This window comes from Vipera berus (genome assembly GCF_964194415.1).
Source record: "Vipera berus genome assembly, chromosome: 3".
In the NCBI taxonomy this organism is placed as follows: domain Eukaryota; kingdom Metazoa; phylum Chordata; class Lepidosauria; order Squamata; family Viperidae; genus Vipera; species Vipera berus.
The window spans coordinates 33,281,362-33,302,276 of record NC_138204.1 but is presented as its reverse complement, the minus strand read 5'-3'; the positions used below and the strand labels follow the sequence as shown (position 1 = coordinate 33,302,276).

The 20,915-nt window shown below is 35.9% G+C and overlaps 1 protein-coding gene across 4 annotated transcripts in view; it reads left to right on the top strand.

The window, feature by feature from the left end:
• Positions 1–20,915, top strand: part of ACSS2 (acyl-CoA synthetase short chain family member 2) — a 64,761-nt gene that overhangs the window by 7,022 nt on the left and 36,824 nt on the right. For 3 of the 4 annotated variants that reach the window (XR_014025736.1, XM_081322229.1, XM_081322227.1), the window contains exons 3-5: positions 11,732–11,823; positions 19,214–19,317; positions 20,510–20,582. Coding sequence is in view for 3 of the 4 variants with exons in the window: in XM_081322229.1 (XP_081178355.1) it covers positions 11,732–11,823; positions 19,214–19,317; positions 20,510–20,582 (269 nt within the window). In the remaining variant the exon portion in view is untranslated. Of the gene's footprint in view, positions 1–11,731; positions 11,824–15,476; positions 15,793–19,213; positions 19,318–20,509; positions 20,583–20,915 lie in introns of those variants that run through there. The other variant, XM_081322228.1, reaches the window with a different exon arrangement.

The window sequence follows — 20,915 nt, the reverse complement described above, 5'->3', positions numbered from 1 at the left end:
GACGGCTGTTACCTCGGACAAGCGCTGGCTCTTCGGCTTTGAAACAGAGATGAGCACTGGTCCCTAGAGTCAGAAACGACTAGCACGCATGTGCGAGGGAACCTTTACCTTTATCTTTAAAATGTGTGTCACAACTGGTACTGCTAAACTTTAGCTGCATTGATGTCTCATCAATGACTATTCTTGCTAAGGGTACTAGGAATGGGTGTTTGATAAACATCTGGAGAATTATCTTCCTCCAGACTAAAGCATTTGGGACTTTTTTAGGGAAAAATGATGTAATAAGGTTTGTAGAATTTATACATAGTGTAAGGATAACCATCAGAAAGAATAATTGTCTACATTAATAGTTGATGCAAATTTGAAATCAGCACCTGGAGAACAAACATGTCCCAACAGCACTTGGAGAGAAAAAAACTAGTCCATGTCCCACGTAAAATAACTGTTATCCTGGATATGCCTTAGAATTGGGTTTGCATATGGATTGCATCATAAGAGAGTTGCAGAGAAAGTTGGTAATCAGTTTCTAGTTCAAATGCAAATAAAAGATCAGGCAGGTGTTCAAAGGTTTGTATAAAATTTCCATATAGGAAATGGAAGTATCATCAAGTATCATCCATTGTTTTAGGGAACTTTCAGGGAACCTAATGAGGCTATGAATGTTTCCTTGCTTTTTATTTATCTTACCTTTATCTTGCCTTTATATTCTTTATCTTGCCTTTATATTCTGTTAAGCCATCTTTTTTTCTTGCTGCCTGTTCTAATAATTTATTTTTGGGATTTATTTTTGTCTTAGATTTTTGCCTACCGTTACAAGAGGCATCAGAATTAGTAAAAACAATAAATATCATAAGGGCAATGACAGACAATAAATGTCATTAAATATTTCAGTTATTGGTAAATAAGCAGATATGGGATGAATTTGCTATTTAAAAGTGTTCACATTACTTTTTTATGCTGCTTATTTCTGTTAATGTTGCAAATATGTGAATTAGAAATCTTAATTTCACTATATTTATTGCTTATATATATAAAAATTATGTGCAGCAAAGGATAAGAACTTGCCATCATGATTTTGTAGATAGAAGCTATTGTACTCTGAAGATTATATAAGATGATGCATTTTATTTTACCTTGAGGGTAATTGTCTTTGAAAAGGGATGCTATTGGAATAAAAAAATTTTTTTTGTCCAACTGAAGAATAAAGCCATTCAGAGTCACTTTATAGGGGAGATGGGCAGCATAAACATTCAATAAAATAAATAAATTAAAAAATATTCTATAGTCCATGAAATTGAAAGTTAGTCTGCTCACAGCTTTTGGTTTAGAAAGTCATTTGGTATTCTAGCTCAGCAAAGTGACTTTATCTATTTTCTCTGATCTGGTTTTAGGGCTTGATGTTTGCTCTGCAAACATGAAAAGATTGTATACCTTTAAAGTAGAGTTTCCTTATGATAAAGTTAGAAAATAATATGTTCTGTGGTATGGACCAGCCTCTCACTTTCTGGACCTGAGAAATTCAGAGCTATCCTCCCTAAATTGCTTTCCTGCAGGTGGGAGAAAGAGTACCGTGTCCATGAAGCAGTCTTTCTGGTAGAAAAAAAGCAGATTGCAAAAGGCCACTTTGATAAAGAGTGAGAAGGAAGCAATTGCATTTTCTTTTCATGTTCTTCCTCTGTGAAAAGTAGAAGCTGCCCTTTTGCCTGGACCCCTGGTCCCATAGATCTTTTGGTATATGTCTTTGGAGATAGCATTAGCGGTAGATTAAAAAGGGTTAAAGAAAGGGAAGGAATATTTTATTGAATATGCCTTCTTATAATTCTCCTCCTTTATCCTGTAATCTTTCTGTTCTTTATTGCAGTAAGCATATTTGAAACTCTACGTAAGATGGTGGTTGTGTAGGATACCTTTTCATCAGGGGTGTCAAACTGTTGGCCCGCAGGCTGGATGCGTTATGTGGAAGCCGTGGCCACCCCAGCTCCGGCAAGGGGAAAAAAGTCACGATACGTTATGACACATCACGTGACGTGGCGAGTTTGACACCTCTGCTTTACATACGAAACTCCTTTTCGTATAAGAATTTTTAATGAATCATTTTTCTGTATTAAGAATTAATGTATGTGTGTGTGTTGTGTGCACATGTACAAACTACAAGATTTTTGTCTTAAAATAACATTTCTAATATATATGCTGATTGAGAGTTTTCTCTCTCTACTTGGCTGTGGTTATAATTTTGCAAGACTTCATTTCAGAAATTGCATTTCACTAATGCTGGTACCTTGCTAGGATGATAGTTGAGTAAGAAACCCAGATAGAGAGATGCCATAATCTCTGAAAGAGGATCTCTATAATTACACAGGAGGTCTTGCTTAATGATTAGAAATAAGTACTGCTGTTTGTGTAGAGACATGCTATTGAACATTTCTTCTTAAAGTTACATAACTTAATAATTTAAAATAAAAGTGACCAGAACTTTGATAATTCTGTTAATTCTATTAAAACTGTAGTATTTCTATAGGAATGGAGTACTATTGTCTGCTGCATGGTTGAGTTGTAGTTTGCTTTATATTCAAAGTCAGAAAGATGCTTTAGCATCTGATTGTTGAAACTCTTCAAAGTAAAATTACTTTAAACTCTTTAAACTAAACAAATTCTTTAAGGATATCAAAAAAATCCATATTTTTTCCTGCAAAAAAAGATGATACAGTTACTGCAGGCACTCTGATTTGGATAGTATATATTCAAAACTGACAAATGGTGGTGCTTAAGAATATTACATATTTTTCAAATGTTCTTGGGATTATCTCTTCAAGCTATATGTAAAGAATCTGAATCCTACCTAAAAGTATTAAAAGTAGGAGCATATAGTAAGGTTTTTAAAGATTATATAAATCCCATTTTATTTTTAAAATTTAGAAGATGAAAGAAAGAAGACTCACAATGTTACTGTAAAGACATACTTTTCAGAGTAGATAGATTGATATAAAACTATCACTGTCACTGCTGCTTTTTGTCACAGTTGCTTTTGCATTAATCAGTACATTCAGCAGTTCAGGACTGGGCATAGAAAAGCTTTCTCACATGTGCAAACACAAAGTTTACATCATAACCTCTAGGATTTAAGTTCAAGTTCTAGATTGGGTGTGGGGAAGTGTTGGATCTTCGAACTATTGAACTGCTGTTCCCATTTGCCAAGAAATAAACTCATTGGTAAGAACTGCAACTCAGCAACATTATATCAATCCCAGAATGCAGACCAGGCCAAGAAATCAACTCCACCAGAAGATTTAAACTACTTTTTAAAATTAAGATTAGCTATAATATAGAATCTTGCGATTTATCTTCTCCCTCTCTTATACTCCTGAAAATTAGGGAGGTGGCTTTCTGAGAGATATTTACATACCTTCTGGATGACTTGAGCTTAGGCCATGTTTTTAACCTTATTGCTTTGATAGCAGCTTATCTGTTCTAAGGTCATCTTTACTCTACATATCTGGAGGATCAGAAATGGTAGAGGAACTCTTAGGAAGAATTTCCTTGTCCATGTATCAACTATCTGCAATTCTACTGGATGGTGTCATATCTGCCTGTAGTTAACAAGAAACATCATCAGAAAAAACACTTTCTTATTTTCAGAGAACTTGCTTTCTCAAGCTATTTTGACATAAATTTGGAATTGCGTAAGAATTTAACCCTTAGATAACTCAAATTACTCATTTCTAAATCTGCATATGAAAGATTTGTAGTGTGATAGTTACTAGATAGGCATCATTATATTAGGTAAAAGGTAAAGGTTCCCCCGCACATTGTGGGGTTTATATAGAGGGTTTCTTCCTGAACTATACAGTAAATAATAATAATAAATCCATTAGATAAATAATACTTTTTATTATAAAAAATTAAAGATAAAATGTTACTTTTTATTATATGGCTATGACTGTTGAGGGAGGAGACCTACAGTTTTTCAAATGCTGGTGGACTGTAGTTCCCACATTCTTTGCTCTTAGTCATAGTTGCTGAATTATAACACTGACAGGAACTGAATAACCACAGTTTTCCCACCTCTGATTTAGACAGCATGCTGCTTTTGTGAACTGTTTCTCTATCATAAAAAGTACATTCAGAATTCCATATAATAATATTTCAAAATCAACATGTAGGTTAAATGGGGAAATTGAAGAATATGGTTTTATGGCCTGGATGAGAATGGAATGAGAGCATGTTTAGGCTTGTATCCTAGTTTAATTTCTGAAAATACCACATGCACAAGGTCATTGATGTTTAAGACAGCATTATGATGATATATAAATTTATACCTGTGCCATACTGCAGTTAATAAGATTTTATAATGCACAAATGGGGCCTCTGAGTATTCCCAATTCTCTTTAGCACTTTGTGTACATTTTTGAAGAGAAACTGGAAGAAATGTAGAAAAAACCTTTAGTTCTCTATAAATCAAATCAAATTTATGTTGCAGATAATATTTGAATTGCAAACTAATGAAAGGGGGGGAGTGTAATTTGCTTAAAAGCTTTAGGCAGCCTTTTCTGCCTGTAAGCTGTTACATTATTTCAGAATTGTTTTTAATTAAACTAACTGTGCAGGACTAATGGTGATGTACTAAATCTTGAAATAGATGTTCATGCACAAAATAGATGTTCATGCACATAGAGAAACAGTGGCTGCTTGAAACTCTATTTTGATTATATTATAGAACATGGTAAAGTGTTGCTGAGAAATGGCAATGTCACTAGGCAATTGAAAATGCCGATAAAAGCTGTATGAAAACTGTGACTTTGTAGACTTTGTACTTAACAAAATAATAGAATTACAGAGTTGGAAGGGAACTTGGAGGTCTTCTAGTCCAATCCCTTGCTCAAGCAGTAGAGCCTATACCAGTGGTGGCGAACCTATGGCACGGGTGCCACAGGTGGCACACAGAGCCCTCTCTGTGGGCATGCATGCCGTCGCCCCAGTCTTAGGCCTTCAGCTGGGTTTTATAAAACCTTTTTGCTTTAGGCCTCCACTGCCATGTACCCCCCAAAAAGGTTCAATTAATCAATTTCAACTTCTCTTGGGGAAAAAAAAGTTTTCGCAAAGTTGGAATTGATTGATTGAAGTTTTTAGTCCCACCCGGTCTGCAGCTACCACTGCAGCCACGCCCAACCAAAGGGCCATGCCCACCCGGCACCCGATGATACATAAGTGGGTTTTTGGTTGCAGTTTAGGCACTCTGTCTCTAAAAGGTTCACCATCACTGGCCTATACCATTTCAGACAGGTGTCTGTCCAGTCTCTTCTTAAAAGCCTCCAGTGTTATCCATAAGTACTTTTCCTTTGCCAGTAACATGTACCTACACATCTGTGACATGGGCACACAAATGTTCCTCAGTATCCTTATAAGAATACTTTCTAAACTCTTACCCTCTGAAATTTCTCCTTTACTTGAGATTTTGAGATTCCATCATGACTTAAACACCTTCCATCTACCATTGACCTCAGCCCTAGACCTATATACAGAACAAATCTATTTTGTTAATGTTACTCTACAACTATGCAGTAGAAACACAAACCTCACATTATACAGGAAACTCACCTATTGCCATGCATACCAACATGCTTCCAGTTTTCACCAAAACATACCTCCAAATCTACAGTCAGACTACCAATTGTTAATTGATGAGTTCTGGTTATTATAATAATGAATGCAGAAATGGACAGTTCATGTGGGAATGGGCAGTCATATAAGAGAGCTTTAAAAAACAGGAAATAGGTTGCCTTGAATTTTCAATAACATGAGCCAACCACATACACATAGTCCTCGACTTACAACCATTTGTTCAGTGACCAAAGTTACACCGGTGCTGAAAAGAGGGACTTACAACCATTTTTCACACGTATGACCATTTCAGTAGCCCCATGGTTATGTAATCAAAATTCAGACACTTGGCACCTGGCATGTATTTATGACAGTTGCAATATCATATGATCACCTTTTGTGACTTTCTGACAAAGTCAATGGGGAAGCCAGACTCACTTAATAACCATATATTATTAATAACTGCAGTGATTCACTTAACAATTGTGACAAGAAAGGTCGTAAAATCAGAAAAAACTCTTATTTAGCAATGGAAATGTTGGGCTAAATTGTGGTCATAATTGGAAGACTACCTGTAGATTTTTACATTTGCTACAAAACATTTTTGTCAGCAATGTATATTGGAGCTGGCAATGTTGTGGTGCTTTCTGATTGATGTGGAATTATAGAGAAATGGAATTTACAACATGCATTTCCAGTCTGTTCAAATTAAACAATTCTAGATTCAATAGTCGTGTGCTTACAACACTAGATGACTTTAAGAAGTAAGTATATGAACGTTATTTAGGTAATAAATTTAGGTAAATTGGTGTGTTGATAAATTTGCTTAATACGTCTATATGGGAGAGTCCATATACCAGGTGGACATATTGAAATAGCCTTCTAATGACCTGCAGATTTAACAGCAATAAAGTTTATAGCTACCTGGAGATCCAAAACAGGTCTTTCTTCTGTGACAGGGGAGGACTTTATTTTAAAGACACATTGTAAATTGCCTTTTAAACTGAATTAAATTTTTACTAAATATTATTGGGTTCATTCTGAGGAAGCATGTAACTTTGGAAACTGAAAGCATATTTATTTATTAATATTCCATTTCTTCATTATGGAAATTGAATTGGGTTCTGAATCTTAGTTTAACACTGAGCAAAATAGTTTTCTATATACCATCAGAAAATTGGTACCATTATATGGTTTCTGACCTTGTTCTGAAGCCAAGACTTGAAGAATTTCATACTTAGTATTTTTAGTGGAGCTCTGTACTGAAGGAAAAAATGGTCAGCAGCTTGTAGGCATTTACAATATGTTTTTAACTCTTGAGGAAGGTGAGAATTTCTGCCAATGAGAAAATAGGTTTCCTAAATAAAAGTAAAATCTGCTTCAAGTTTGATTTTTGATAACTTCATGGAATATCCACATATCATTTCCTTCTTTTGAGATGTTTTATCAGCTTTCCAGCCTAGCTGAGAATTTAGGATTTCTTGATGGTCTCTTATCCAAATACTAATCCTGTCCAAGTGCTGCAGGTACCATCAATTAAACAATGCCATCTGTCAGGACCCTGGAAAAATTCTCTGTAGTAGCACCCGCTCCCTGGAATGAGACTCTCCCTGAGATTTGAACAGTTTCCGCCCTACTGGTATTTTGAAAGGCCCTGAAGATGTGGCTATATAGTGCTGTGTTCTCTGTGTTCTTTTATTTTATATTATTTTGGGGTTTTTGTATTTTTTTCCTTTTTTAAAAATATTTTTATTCTAAACATTATGATTGATTGAACAGTCAACTAGATGTTCAGAATGGATTTGGTATTTTTATCCACCTATCGAGTCCTAACCACAGACCTGGGATAGGCAGATGTTGATGTTTGATGGTGTTAGAGGTATCGTTGCAGGATGTAAGCTGTTCTGAATAAAACTGCCTTTTGCAATTGACTGATGGTGAATTTGTCAATGCTGCTGATGTTCAGTTGATGCTCCAGTTGCATTTTGTGGTTTCCTCCAGTTCTTTCTCTTCTGTTCTGCTGTTTCTAGGTATTGCCACCTCCACTATTCACACTTTTTTGTTTTTCTTATTGACAATTGTTAAGTCTGGGGTGTTATGTGGCAGTTGCTTGTCTCTCTGAATTCTAACGTTCCAGAGTACTTTGGTTTCTTCATTTTCTATGACTTTATTTTCTGGTCCCATCAGTTCTTGCTTGCAAACAAATTGTATTTCTTGCAGATCTTATAATGCACCATTGTTGCTATTTGTCATGCTGCTATTTGTAGTCTGTCTGTGCAGTCTTATTGCAGTGTTGAACCAGGTTTATTATTACTGACCACATTCAATCCTGTCTAGTTTCTAAGGTGCAGCCAAAGTTGGCTAGGTGTTGCCCCATCATTGGGCTCTCAGAACAACAAGTAAACCTTCAATGACCTGTTGTAGAGCTGTTTGAACACCAGCAGATGCTTGCAAATGTGCTGATGTGAGTCTAACCCAAATATCTCATGGAGGTGCTACAGATTTAATGTAATGGTCCTTATATAACAGTATTGTGAGATAATAATCTCAGGAACCTGCATGAATTTTCAATATTTAATTTTAGCTTGCAGATAAAAATGAAAGCAATTGTAGGAATTGGGCTGACACTAAAGCCTAAAGCCAAACAATTTCTTCTTTATTTGCTTGTTCAATTAAAACTGGTTTTTCTTGGGTCTTTGTTTTTCTATTTCCTTCTTTGCCTTCTCTTTCCATTGTTATTAAATTCAATTAAACCTTTTCATTTGAAAGGTGGAGCCTATATAAGCCTGCAGATTTTGTATTTGCTTTTAGTAAAAATCTAAAATATGATCCTATCTAATTAAAAATAATGTTGACTTTGCATTGAAGAAAATATGCAGTTTTTAAGGTGAGGGACATGGAGATCTTTACAGAAATTTTTGAAACTCTTTTTCCAGGACTATTTACTAAGAGCATATGGATGCTTCAAAATGATCTGGAAGAAGAGCTTTGGACGTGAGGTAAATGTAGCACCTCTGTGTTGTTTATTAAAGCAGCCTGACTTTTTTTTCAGAGTTTGGCATAAGACTGAGAAAAATACTCAGCTGCTTTAACAATCACATTAAATTTAATGAGTCAACTCACTTTTGAATTCTACATAGTCCTGGTGATTATTGTGTAATGCACACATAATACACTGCCTTGAACATTAGTTTTTGCAATTCAGCTTTTACTTTGTAACAGTTGTGAATAAATGAGAACAGGTGTAGAAGTTCTTGTTCTGAGAATACCTGATTGCAGTTCCAAAGAGTACATAATGGAAAGAAGTACACAAAGTAACCATACTTGTTCATGGGATATGTTGAAAACTTCTTGCAAAAGATTTTGTGAGTCAAATGCCCTTTCAACATCTCTAACATTATTGATGTAACTTTTTTAAAGCAAAGATATTGCCATTCACATTTAATCATGTCCAGAATTACAGATTATTATTTAAATTTATTAGCCACCCAACTATAGTGGACTCTGAATGGTTGATTAATGTAGTTTTGTATTTATAGATCTAAACATCAGAAAGAATACATATTTTTGTAAACCCATCCTATTATATTTATAAGCAATCTCTTCCTCTCTATATATAGATACTATGTTGTGATATCTAAAATATCTTGTTAATATAGTTTTGTGGGAAAGAAAGTTTACAGAGAATATATTGGTGAAAGGAATAATTGCTTCTTCCTTAAGTGAACTTGCACTGGCTGCTAGTACCAGAACTGCTTTTATTTTCTTTTTCTTTTCTTTTTTGGTCTTCCAATTACTTTGGCTATCGTAAAAGAATAGTGGGATCAATTTTTCATGGTTTCTCTTCAGTGCTGAGCTTGTCTTGTGTTTTACTATCTGTTACCTTAGCTTTAAGTAAATAAATGGACATGAACTTGCTAATATTGTATTGTGTAGGTCAGAGATCATGTTAAGGCCAAACCATTTTGAAATATTTCAATTGCCTTTGTAGCTGTTATTAGGGATCTTCAGGCTTTCAAAATGTGATCATTATCCTTTGTCCATTTTGCCATTAGAAAATGTAGTAACCTCCAATTACTGTGTGGTAAAGAGTCAGATTTGCCATATCATGTTCTGATTATTGTGCCATCATCTTTCACAACAAATGAAAGGTTATTGGCTTCTAATAAAAGCTAGTTAACCTAATTTTACATTTACAAGTTGACTAGCTCTGGTCACCTTATAAAATTAAATCAATGATTCTGTTTAAATAAAAAAAATGCATCAATTAGATTTGGGCTTTCTTCAAGAGTTTTATTTTTTTTCTTGTTCAGATTTATTTTGTGAATTCCGTGTTTGAAAGACTATGGCTTTAATTTATGATAAGTTTATATCATTGTAACTTTAACTTGCCCTTCAGTATCCTTGATAATTTATATCATGTGCCAAGTCTTTATCTGTAGGCAAGAAAGAATGGATACTTTTTTAAAATTTAAATTTATTGTTTTATCATAGAAAATAAAATACAAAACAGTAAAACAAAGAATGAATACCTTTTTCAATTACAGTCTACACTGCCCACATTATGTAAAATGATTTTAATGTTTTAAAATGAAGGTAAACTTTTAAAATGTATTACAGGAATAAATCTCTTGAGAAAAAATACTGTGGATGATCATTTTGAGCAAGTGCTCAATTAGGTTGGAATTTGTGTCAATTTTTAAGTATTTGTGGAGAGACATTTGTAGAAATGGATTTAAGCACTGAAACATGGAACATATGTTGCTATTGTATCAGTTTCTTATCTTTTGTAATTAGGGCAATGGTGTCAGTTTCTACACATGCATATGTGCTGGCAGGAATAGCCAACACTCCAGAAGATAGGGTTAAGATACAGACGTATCTTCATAGATTTGAACCATAGGGTGCTATCTAACAAAATGAAATCCAATGGTGAAAAAAGTAAGGTTCTACATTTAGGCAAGAAAAACCAAATGCACAGGTACAGTATAGGTGCTCAATAGTAGTAGCTGTGAGAGGGATCTCAGAGTCCTAGTGGACAATTAAATATGAGCCAGCAGTGTGCTGCAGCTGCCAAAAAAGCCAACAGAGTGCTGATTGCTGATCACTCTTTTCAGCACTTCGTAAGACTCTGTATCCTTGCTCAAGTAACTATGGCTATATTTGTTATTTTAGGAGCTCTTGATATTTAGACTGAGCATGGGTAGAAAGCTAAATGCTATCTTTCATATAGATTTATAAAAATCACAAAAGGTTCATACTATTTGTCACTTGTATGTGGGCAGTCCAGAACAAAGGAATTGTGCTTGGCTGATAAATATTTTCTGCCATTCATTTAGAAAACAATGCTAATTTTCCAGAGAAGAGCATCAAAAATTATTTGGAAGGCTAAGCCAACATCTGCTACTATGTAGGATAGAATTATGCCTTTTCCATATGATTCAAGGTGCCAGATTCCTATTCCCAAATTAGGGACAGATACCTGTATACAAAATAGCAAATCAATCTTTTCACACGTTCTTATAGGATTTCTTTCCTTAAGAAATGTGCTTGCAATTCTGTGCATGTCTATTTGGAAGTTACCTCTTTGGTTTACATAGAATTCCAGGTAAATATGTATAGGATTGCTTTTATTCACATTCAAACTGGTGTAATGTTAAAAGATTCCTAGTTCTTTATCCAAGCATATATAGGTCATCAGTACCAACATATTCTTTGCACAAATTTGGAACATGAAAAGAAAGGCGGAAAAAAAGACATTTCCTTCTTAACTTTTCATACTTGGGAACTTGCCATTTGAAATCAGAGAACTAATATTTTGATAAATTGCAACCAGTCAAAAGTAGTAGCAGATCTTACTATGTCAATGCAAATGTATACTTCAGAAATTGGAAAGTATGGTTCCATAATTGTCTGTTATTTTGTGGTCTTCTTCTATAGATAGGATTTGTGTTGTGTACTTTTCAACTATATTTCAAAGCTGCAATTTTTCCAAGGTGGCATAAACTATTCACTGTATCCATAGAAAGAAAACCAACATATTTTATTAGTTTTGGGTTATAGTCAAAAAATGTAAAGTTTAAATTTGTTATACATTTTTTTGTATTCATACATCTTTTTTCTTTTCTTAAAGGGAAGGAAATGAACCAGGAGATGCCATGAAAATTACATACAGTGAATTGCTGAGCAAAGTCTGCCAGTTTGCCAATGTTCTTCGGGAGCAAGGTTTGTAATGCTATAGGAGTAGAGTAGTAGTCACTTGCTGTCCCCAACTATGAACTGATGGTTTTCCTCCAAAGCTATGTGGAGAGGACACAACCTTTAAACAGCTGTCATAATTTTTGTTTATATTTATGTTTCGCATAAATCAGAAAACAGTTAAAATGTAAAAATAAGTTAAAGCAATATCATTAAAAAAGCATCAGGGGGAAGAAAAACAAATCAAGTCCATTAATCCAATGTTCTTACAGGGATGAGTTGAGAGAAATGATAAATTTTCAGCGCAACCAAAGATATAGACACCTCTCTGGTTTTGGTGGGTTAGGAAGATTTCAGAGTACAGGTACCATCACAGAAAATTATTGCCTGTAAAAAACATGCATGAGGACAGCTTTGGCACAAAAATCTAATCCTTTCCTGATAATTTTAATGAATGAAGAAGTGAAGACAATCTCTTGGGTACCTTGAACCCACATTCTTGTCCACATTTTCAGGCCTGGAAAACTGAGAATTACCCTTTGAATTGTATCCTCAAAATACCTCACAAATTTGTCACAGCAGGTCTCCAAGGATTTTAAGGTAAAATTTTCCAGAGCAGATGGTACTATTGTAAGTTCTTAACTGTCTTAAAAACTGTGCTACTTGCAGATACAGTGGACACTACAAAATAGCAGATCACCTTTATAACTTTTGCTGCAGAGTCAGCAGTTTGTGAACTAATGTGTATTGTGTCAGCATGTGGTGGACCTTACACCATTTGTACTCTATTAATCTCAGGACGGGTTTCATCATCCAGAACTCTCCATAAAGCCAGGAAGAAAGTCTGATTTCACAATGGTGATTAGGAGATTTAGGTATAATCATGCCAGTGGTCTTTTTAGCTTCTTTCCATAGGGGAGTTTTGATTGGATCAATGGTGACCCAATCTAGTGCATTTTTCTAGCTCATTTGAAGAGCTCATTATATTCTATATGTTTCAGGAGAGAATTTTTTTTTAGGTCCATCACATGTTCCAGAGAGGGATAATGATAAAAGTTCACCAAGTGATAGTTTGACCAGTAGAGCAAAGTGATCCCAGTATCTAGGCTGTCATCATTCTCATGTTGCAAAGCAAAAATTAAATTGAAAGTATCCTGTGGCCTAAGTTGTTATCTGTAATTGAAGAGAGAACAACTGTTGTTATGGAGGCTATGAAATTCCTTACTACAGTGGCATCAGTCTCAATGTTGAAGTACCAAGATCATAGTTTGGGAGTTTTACATTACCATTCAGAGGCCATCTCAGTGTTTGATTGAGAACTCCAGGATAGCAGTGTGGGTGATATATCAAACAGCATTTTCATCTATCTTATTAATTTAACACCAGTAAAAAACCTTATACTCTGCTCTAGTTTGGAGAGAAGTTGGGTTAATATTGCAGTGAAAAAGCTGGCTCCATTTGGGACAGATTAGGGTAAAATCTGCGTCATCCAGTTCGTCTACCATGGTCTAAACATTCAGCAGGGGGTTAGATTAGATATCTCCTGAGATTCATTGCAACTCCATTATTCTACATGTTAGGTCAGTTCTCTCATCCACAATGAAATTTTTAAGTGTGACCTTGTTGTGCACTTGAAATTAGCATATTACCTGGGAAGAAAGATCAGAAGCTATGCCACCAGGTTCCTGATCATATGAGAATAGACCAAAGGAAGTTATGTCCCACAGTTGTCTATGTTGTCTGACCATTAAATATTATCTTCTAATTCTTCCCATCCACAACTGATGATCATCTGAATTTGAATTGTATTTAACTTAAACTTTAGAGGGTGATTTTGTGGATATAGTATAATTTTCCTATGCTAACAATCCATATCTTAATTTTTATTATGATGATTAGCCTTATTTTAATGGTTTTACAGCCATAATTAAGACTATAATTTTTATAACCATCAGTAGCTCTTTAGTAGTCAGATTTGGGCTCCGCTTCTGGTATATTGTTAAGCTACAGAAAGTTTAGCATTAACTTCAACTTTGCCACATTGTCTCAATTTCTTTTAGTCCACATTTGAAATAGGATTAAAACTTCTTTTTGAATTCAGTCAGATAAGATTTTTACATCTTTGCGAGATACATAGATTGAAAGGAAAGGATACACTTTTTAAAATGAAGATGGCTAAGCATACCCTATTTCATATGCATATTTTAGTTTAGTTTTATTCAGTCATTATTTAAAGACAATAAGGTTATAGCAGGCCTATTGATATTTACAGAAAGTTCCACTCCTGAGATCAGGTGGTTCCCTGTATGCTCTTAATAAATTTATGAACAGTGAACAATTTCCTGTATTTGTTGAGACTCTCCATTCCTGGTATTTAGCTTAAAACATTTAAGAACCAGGAGTGTAATTTTGACAGCAGTATTTTGTATTTTTGTACACATTTAATAAATCAGAGTCTCTTCCCGTTCTGAGATATGCTAAATAAATGTTGATAACTTTCCACCTGAAATGAAGCCTAAAATTTCTCAAGCAGTACATTCCTAACCAATCACACAATAGTAATAGAATAGAAATATACTGATGAGTAAGGCAGTATGCATGAAGCCAGTAACTGTGTTTGAAATCATTACTGTCACCTGTTGTCTGCTTGATATCTGGCACAGAGCTAGTGAATATATGAAGATGTTTGTAGCCCAATTATTCTTTAAAATGCAGGTGATTACAGGTAATCCCTGAGTTATGAGCATTCACTTAACATTTGTTCGAAGTTACGCAACCAGCGGCCCCTAGTGTTTATAAGCAAATCCCAAATTAGCAATATTGCAGCACCACGGCAGTTGTTCGCCCTTAAGAATGATCGCAGAAGCTCTGCAACATTCACCCTATCCCCCCCCCACACTCTCCACAACTGCTTCTCCCTATGTTCCTGCTGCGCCGGACTCACCTTGCAAAATCTGACTCACCTTTGCTGTGGTTTCTTTCCCTTTGAGGGAGAGGAGAGACAGCTTGGAAATGCTTTTCGCGCCAACAGTGGAAGCTCCTGGGTGCTATAATATCGTGTGAGCTCAAACACAAATTTGCTGCAAAATAGATCGTGGCCCCCAGAAGCTTCCATTCTGAGGGGGGGGAGTATTTGCTTCATTTGCATGGCTATGGGGCAAAGCGTGGACTTGGAGTTGGCCGGGTGCAGGAACCAATGCCGTCTGTGTCCCAGGTGCGCTGCTCACTCATGTGTGCCAGCCTTGGTTTGAAGGCAGGAACGAAGTCTTCAACTGAGTGGGGAGGCATCATGGGGTGAGTCCCCTTGCACCTGCATCCAAGCTGCTTGCCACAATCTCTCCTTCCCTCCCCAGCCAGCCACCCACGCTGTCCAACTTACTCCTTGCCTGACTGGCTGTTGGCACAAATCCTAACTGCTCTTCCCCTTGTTCTCCTCCTCACTCAAGTGGCGGTAGCAGCATCAGTTTCTCTGCTCCATCAAAGGAAGAAAGCAAGGATTCCTCTCAAGATGATGTGGGTGCGCTGCTCAACTCACGTGCACCGGCCTTATTGAGAGCCATCCTGCTCTGCGCTTCCGCTTCTTTCCACTCCGACAGAGTGGAGAAACTCACACTTTTTATCCAAATGCAGAGCTGAGAGAGATTGGAAGGTCCATGTGCTTGCCAGTGGGGCGCTTCAGAAATGGAAAGGAACGGACTTCTGGTTTGCCAACGTGGCCACTGCGGACGCTTGGAAGGCGAGCTCCATCTTCCACGTCTGATTTTCCTTCGCTGGGGGACCCTGGAATGGGTCGAAAGTCGCCCTGTAGGGGTGACAAGCAAGGAGGGGTCCCCTGCTTGATCACAGGAGGGCGGCAGCCCTTCCGCTCAATCTGGGGCAGCCCTCCAAACTGGCGGAGAAAAGATCTGCCATAGCAATATTGCTCGTCATTAGGCTGCAGACAGCTGAAATCAAATCTACTATCAAGCACTTTGAAAGCAACGCGGATGAAACTGGGTGAGATCTGATCTTCTCTTTACCCTAATTACCTTCTTTTCCTGTAAAAGCTTTGAAGTATCTTCCCCCTGTGAGGAGAAAGGGAAGGGAATTTCTATCCCACCCTCTAAAAATAGCGGCGTCTCACTACCCAGGGCAGAGGTAGGCAACCTTGGCTCTTTTATGACTCGTGGATTTCAACTCCCAGAATTCCTGAGCCAGCCGTGCTGGCTCAGGAATTCTGGAAGTTGAATTCCACGAGTCATAAAAGAGCCAAGGTTGCCTACCCCTGACTTAGGGGAATCAAAGCATTAAAAAAGAACAATTTTAATCTAATTGGATTTATATGTTTTTGGGGACCAAAAATTTTCCTATTTCTATTGGAGACTTTTGTTTTTATCTACAAAAAAGAAATAAAATTGGAAAAAGAATTAGAAAAATTTGGGACTTAAAAAACTTTAAATGGCATCGGTGGCATCTTGTGATGAAGCTTGGTATTGCAATTTGTTATTTCCTAATAAAAAGAGACTTGTCTCGAAGTCCAGACTTTAGATAAGACCTTCCTGACCTTGGTACCATCTGTGAGAGACTTAGCTGTAAGAGAACAGCTGGGCAACAAAATTGGTCTACTTGAACTATGAATGTAAACCTTTACTGACTTTTGTTTAACAAACAACTTTTACTAGAAAGACCATTTACAAATATGTGAAAGAGATGGATGAAGACCAGGAAAAGAATCTTTCCATGTTGAAAGCAATACATGAAACCATTCTTTTAGCTTGTGATAAAATAAAACCTATAATAAACGATCAAGACGCCAGCTTAGATGCACAAAGCCAAATTTTGACTACAACCAACCAAAGAACCAACAATGCAGAAGATAACAGAAGAAGCGGAACAATCAAATATTAAGACAGAGGACTCAATTGACCAACAAATACAGCTGATGGAAAATCCAGAAAAGGAAGTGACAACATTGAAAATGGCAATGACTTTCTATATAAATCAGAAGACATTTGAGAAAAAACAACAGATTGAATTGAAGACAAATATATCAGAGCAAACATGGGGGACTGGAATAACAGGGAGACAATTTAACGAACACAAATGGGCTAGTCCTTCCAGAAAACTGGTAGTCAAATGGTCTCCTTTAATTCAAATAATATATATAAGAATAGAGGGAGATCTATTTGATGACCTAAAAGCGCTGATATGGAAGCCTAGTTGGCAAAGGAAGAAAGCTAGAATAAGGTTGAAAAAACGGGTTTTGACTCTTTAGAGGGGATTTTATATTGTCAGAGGGTTAAAGGGAGATGTTGAGATAAGGGGAATTTTGGTTATTAGCTTTAAATTATTTGCAAATTAGTTGAAAATAAAGATTTTATTTGTTTAATATTTAAAAATTAGACCTAAAAGGGAAAAGAAAATTATGAATATGTTTGATTTATTGGTTAATAAATATATATAATGGTTTTGATTTATTAAAGGGGATATTGTATTATTAAGTAGATGATTTAATATGGTAGAAAATAAATAACTCTTAGGAAATAGAACAAGATTACATTCAAATAGATAAAATGTTTATTTTGCATATTATAGTTTGTTGTGAAGTGAGATAAGGAAAATTTTGGTTACCCAAACTCTGAAAATTATAAATATCAAAGGTTATATTGGAATATTGATGAGAAACTAAAAATTGAGTAAAAATTAATAACAGGATATGGATTGTTTATGAAGATTGAATGTAATTAAGATATGTATAAGCAAAAAATTTATTGATAAATGTAATAATGATGTTTTTATTGAGTTGATATAATTAGAAATGTACTAACTTGAATATGAGACAGTAAATGTTAAGGGAAAAAGAGAAGAAATATCTGATGTTGTAACCTGAGATTTCCACTAAGACTTTGTTATTGATTAACCCAGTCACCACATTGCTTTTTAAATACTCAAATGCAAAATTGGAAAATTAATAAAATATTATGTGTGACTCAGGTCTCCATTTGGATAAAAAGTGTTTGAGCACCTATGGGGCTATTCGAAACGCAGGGATTTGCTGCATTTTGAAGCTCCGTGTGACTGAAGCTCCGTGTGCACGGCCTTGAGTGAAGGCTTTTCCCGGCAAAAACAGAGCCCCAGAGTGAGGCGTGCTCCCTCTGGGGGCTCCGTTGTCACCAGGAAAGGGCTTGAGAAATGGCCTGCCAGTGGGGCGCTTCAGAAATAGAAAGGAATGCTCCGTTTCTGAAGCACCCCACTGGCAGGAAAATGGACCTTCCAGTCTCTCTCAGGTCTCTATTTGATAAAAAGTGTTTGAGTGCCTACGGGACTACATTCAAAACGCATTTCTTACACATTTATCCATAAATATGATCCTTGTCTTAATTAGTAAGGTTAGGTTTAATCATTCACTAAGCGTTCATATTATTCCCACATTAATCTACCTGCATCATACCTAGGTTCTGCTGCATTTCAACTCCATACCTGCACAAAACATTCCATAACTCAAATATTTCCTCATCATGCACTTTCTTTAAATCAATATACATACAATAAACTGCCTCATTCATTTCTCAGTGACATGTTGAAAAGCAAAATCTAATCTATAAACCCCTTGCTTAGTATAAAGCCACAATCTCTTCCTGAGTTTCACTTATTATCACCTTTCAGGCAGAATTCTGCCAACATTCTCAGGCATGCTTTAAAGTTAACCCTCCTGTGCATTTAGATTACTTGTTGCTACATTTCTCTTTTTATAAGGCAGTAATAACAGAATCCTTTCAATATAATCTTCACATATTATAAAGAAGTCACAGAGCTACTTCATAAGCAAAACATATTCATATTTTAACATGTCTCAGGTATACAGTACCAACTACTTCTGTATCCCAGCATTTTTCAATATTCTCACAGCAATTGCAACTTTCATCATTTTTTTTGGCAGACATATTTATAGCATTAGTTTCAGTTTCATTGTTTGACATATTACATGGCATATAAGCACTGCTTGATACAGCATTGTCAGGGATGCTACACATCTTCTCCATGACTGGTTTTCTTTGTTATCATCTGGGAGGAGGCTTCGTGTATCCAAAGCAGAACAACTAGATTCTGTAATAACTTTGTACCTTATGATATCAACCTTGCTAATTCTCAAGGCTCTTTTTTTCTACTATGTATTCAAAATGGACTGTGATTAATATTGTGTGTGTGTGTGTGTGTGTGTACACATGCATACATATGTGTATATACAGCATATGTATATGTGTGGGTATGTACATGTATGGATACATATATATATTATTTTTGAGCAGGCATCAGAATTTCATTTTTAATGAATGCTCAATAAGTTCATTTTATTTTCAGGTATTATGATGATTTGCATGGCTGACTGGAAAAAATTGTTTTAGTTGACTGATCTGAGATTATTATTTTTTTACAGGCGTGAAAAAAGGAGACAGAGTTTCCATCTACATGCCAATGATAATTGAATTGGTGATCGCTATGCTAGCTTGTGCCAGAATTGGAGCACTTCATTCCATTGTGGTAGGAATATATATTCAACAAAAACATTTATTGCATTATATCCTTGAAGGTTATGGGTTACTATGGGAACGACCTGCCTCCGGAGGCTGTGAATGCTCCAATACTGGAAGTTTTTAAGAAGAGACTGGACAGCCATTTGTCTGAAATGGTATAGGGTTTCCTGCCTGAGCAGGGGGTTGGACTAGATGACCTCCAAGATCCCTTCCAACTTTATTACTATTACTAATTGAAATTTGAGCTATTGTGTGTGGTATGCAAATCCAAATGAACAACAGATAATACAATAAGTTCTAAATCCTTGCTGCCAATTAATGGTTGTCTGCATTTTGCAGACCAGGTACTGTACCATAACACCTAATTGAAATGAACTATGACATAGGTAGTAATTTAAACTAAGATAGCTTGTGATTTTGAGTTACTTTCTGGAGAGGGTGAGTATGTTACTATGCCCTTTTTGAAGAAGCAGATGCTGATTAATCACTTTGTTTTCTAAAGAGGACCTCAGACTTAAATAATTAAATTTTAAAAAATCTCCCTAAACTTTTAAGCAGCCTTTTTAGGAAAATAATTTCACATTGACCTGTGTAAAGGTCAATTTGTAAAGGACCTTGGTTGTGTAAAGGATCTTTGCTGTAAATTCTCCTTGGCTTTCAGAAAATTCTGGAAAATATTCCAAAGTGCTTACTCAGTGAAGTGAGGGATCAGGTTTGCTCTGATTCAGTGTCTCTCCCAAATATCTTCTTTGTTGCCTCTCAGGCTCCCTCTCCCATCTGGATTCTTTTTTAAAAAAACAACAACCCCAAAACATTGCATTAAATAATTCAACAGAATACTGACAAATTGCAAAGCATCAGTCCATAGCAGCAGGTTTATTTGCTGTGTGCTCAACAGCGTGTTTATACATTAGGGAAAGGGCAGAGGTTTTGATCAAGCTAGACGTCAGTGAAACGTGTATACAATTTGTAATTATAATTGTCTCCAATGCATTTCTCACTGATTGTAACAAAGATTTTCTTCTAAGGAGTTCTGCTGTATTGTGAAACAGTTTTAAATTATCTTTTAACTAATTAGCTAAGAATATTTATTTCTGCATTATTCCTACATGTAGTCTGAAATCCTATTCAAAATAGTTCAAATTGGCATTTTTGTGGTTATTGCTGTTCAGTAGTTATATTTGTGATTATGATTTTAGTTTGCAGGTTTTTCAGCAGAATCTCTTTGTGAGAGAATTCTAGATTCCAACTGCTCACTTCTCATAACTGCAGGTAAATTGCTTTTTGATAATTTAATTTAATTTAATTTATTAATATTTGTATACCGCCCTTCTCCCGAAGGACTCAGGGCGGTGTACAGGGCAAGAATAAAACACAAAGCTACAAAAATTAAAAAGTAATTAAATACATGCCCAACAATAAATACATTAATAAAACCCCAATAAAGTGATAGTAAAAACCCCACCAATCCCCCCTCAGGCCAGGCCGGCTTGTTCGAACAGGTATGTTTTCAGATCGCGGCGAAAGGAGCGAAGATCGGGCGCCGTCCGGAGCTCAACCGGTAACTGGTTCCATAGCTCCGGGGCGCCCACAGAGAAAGACCTC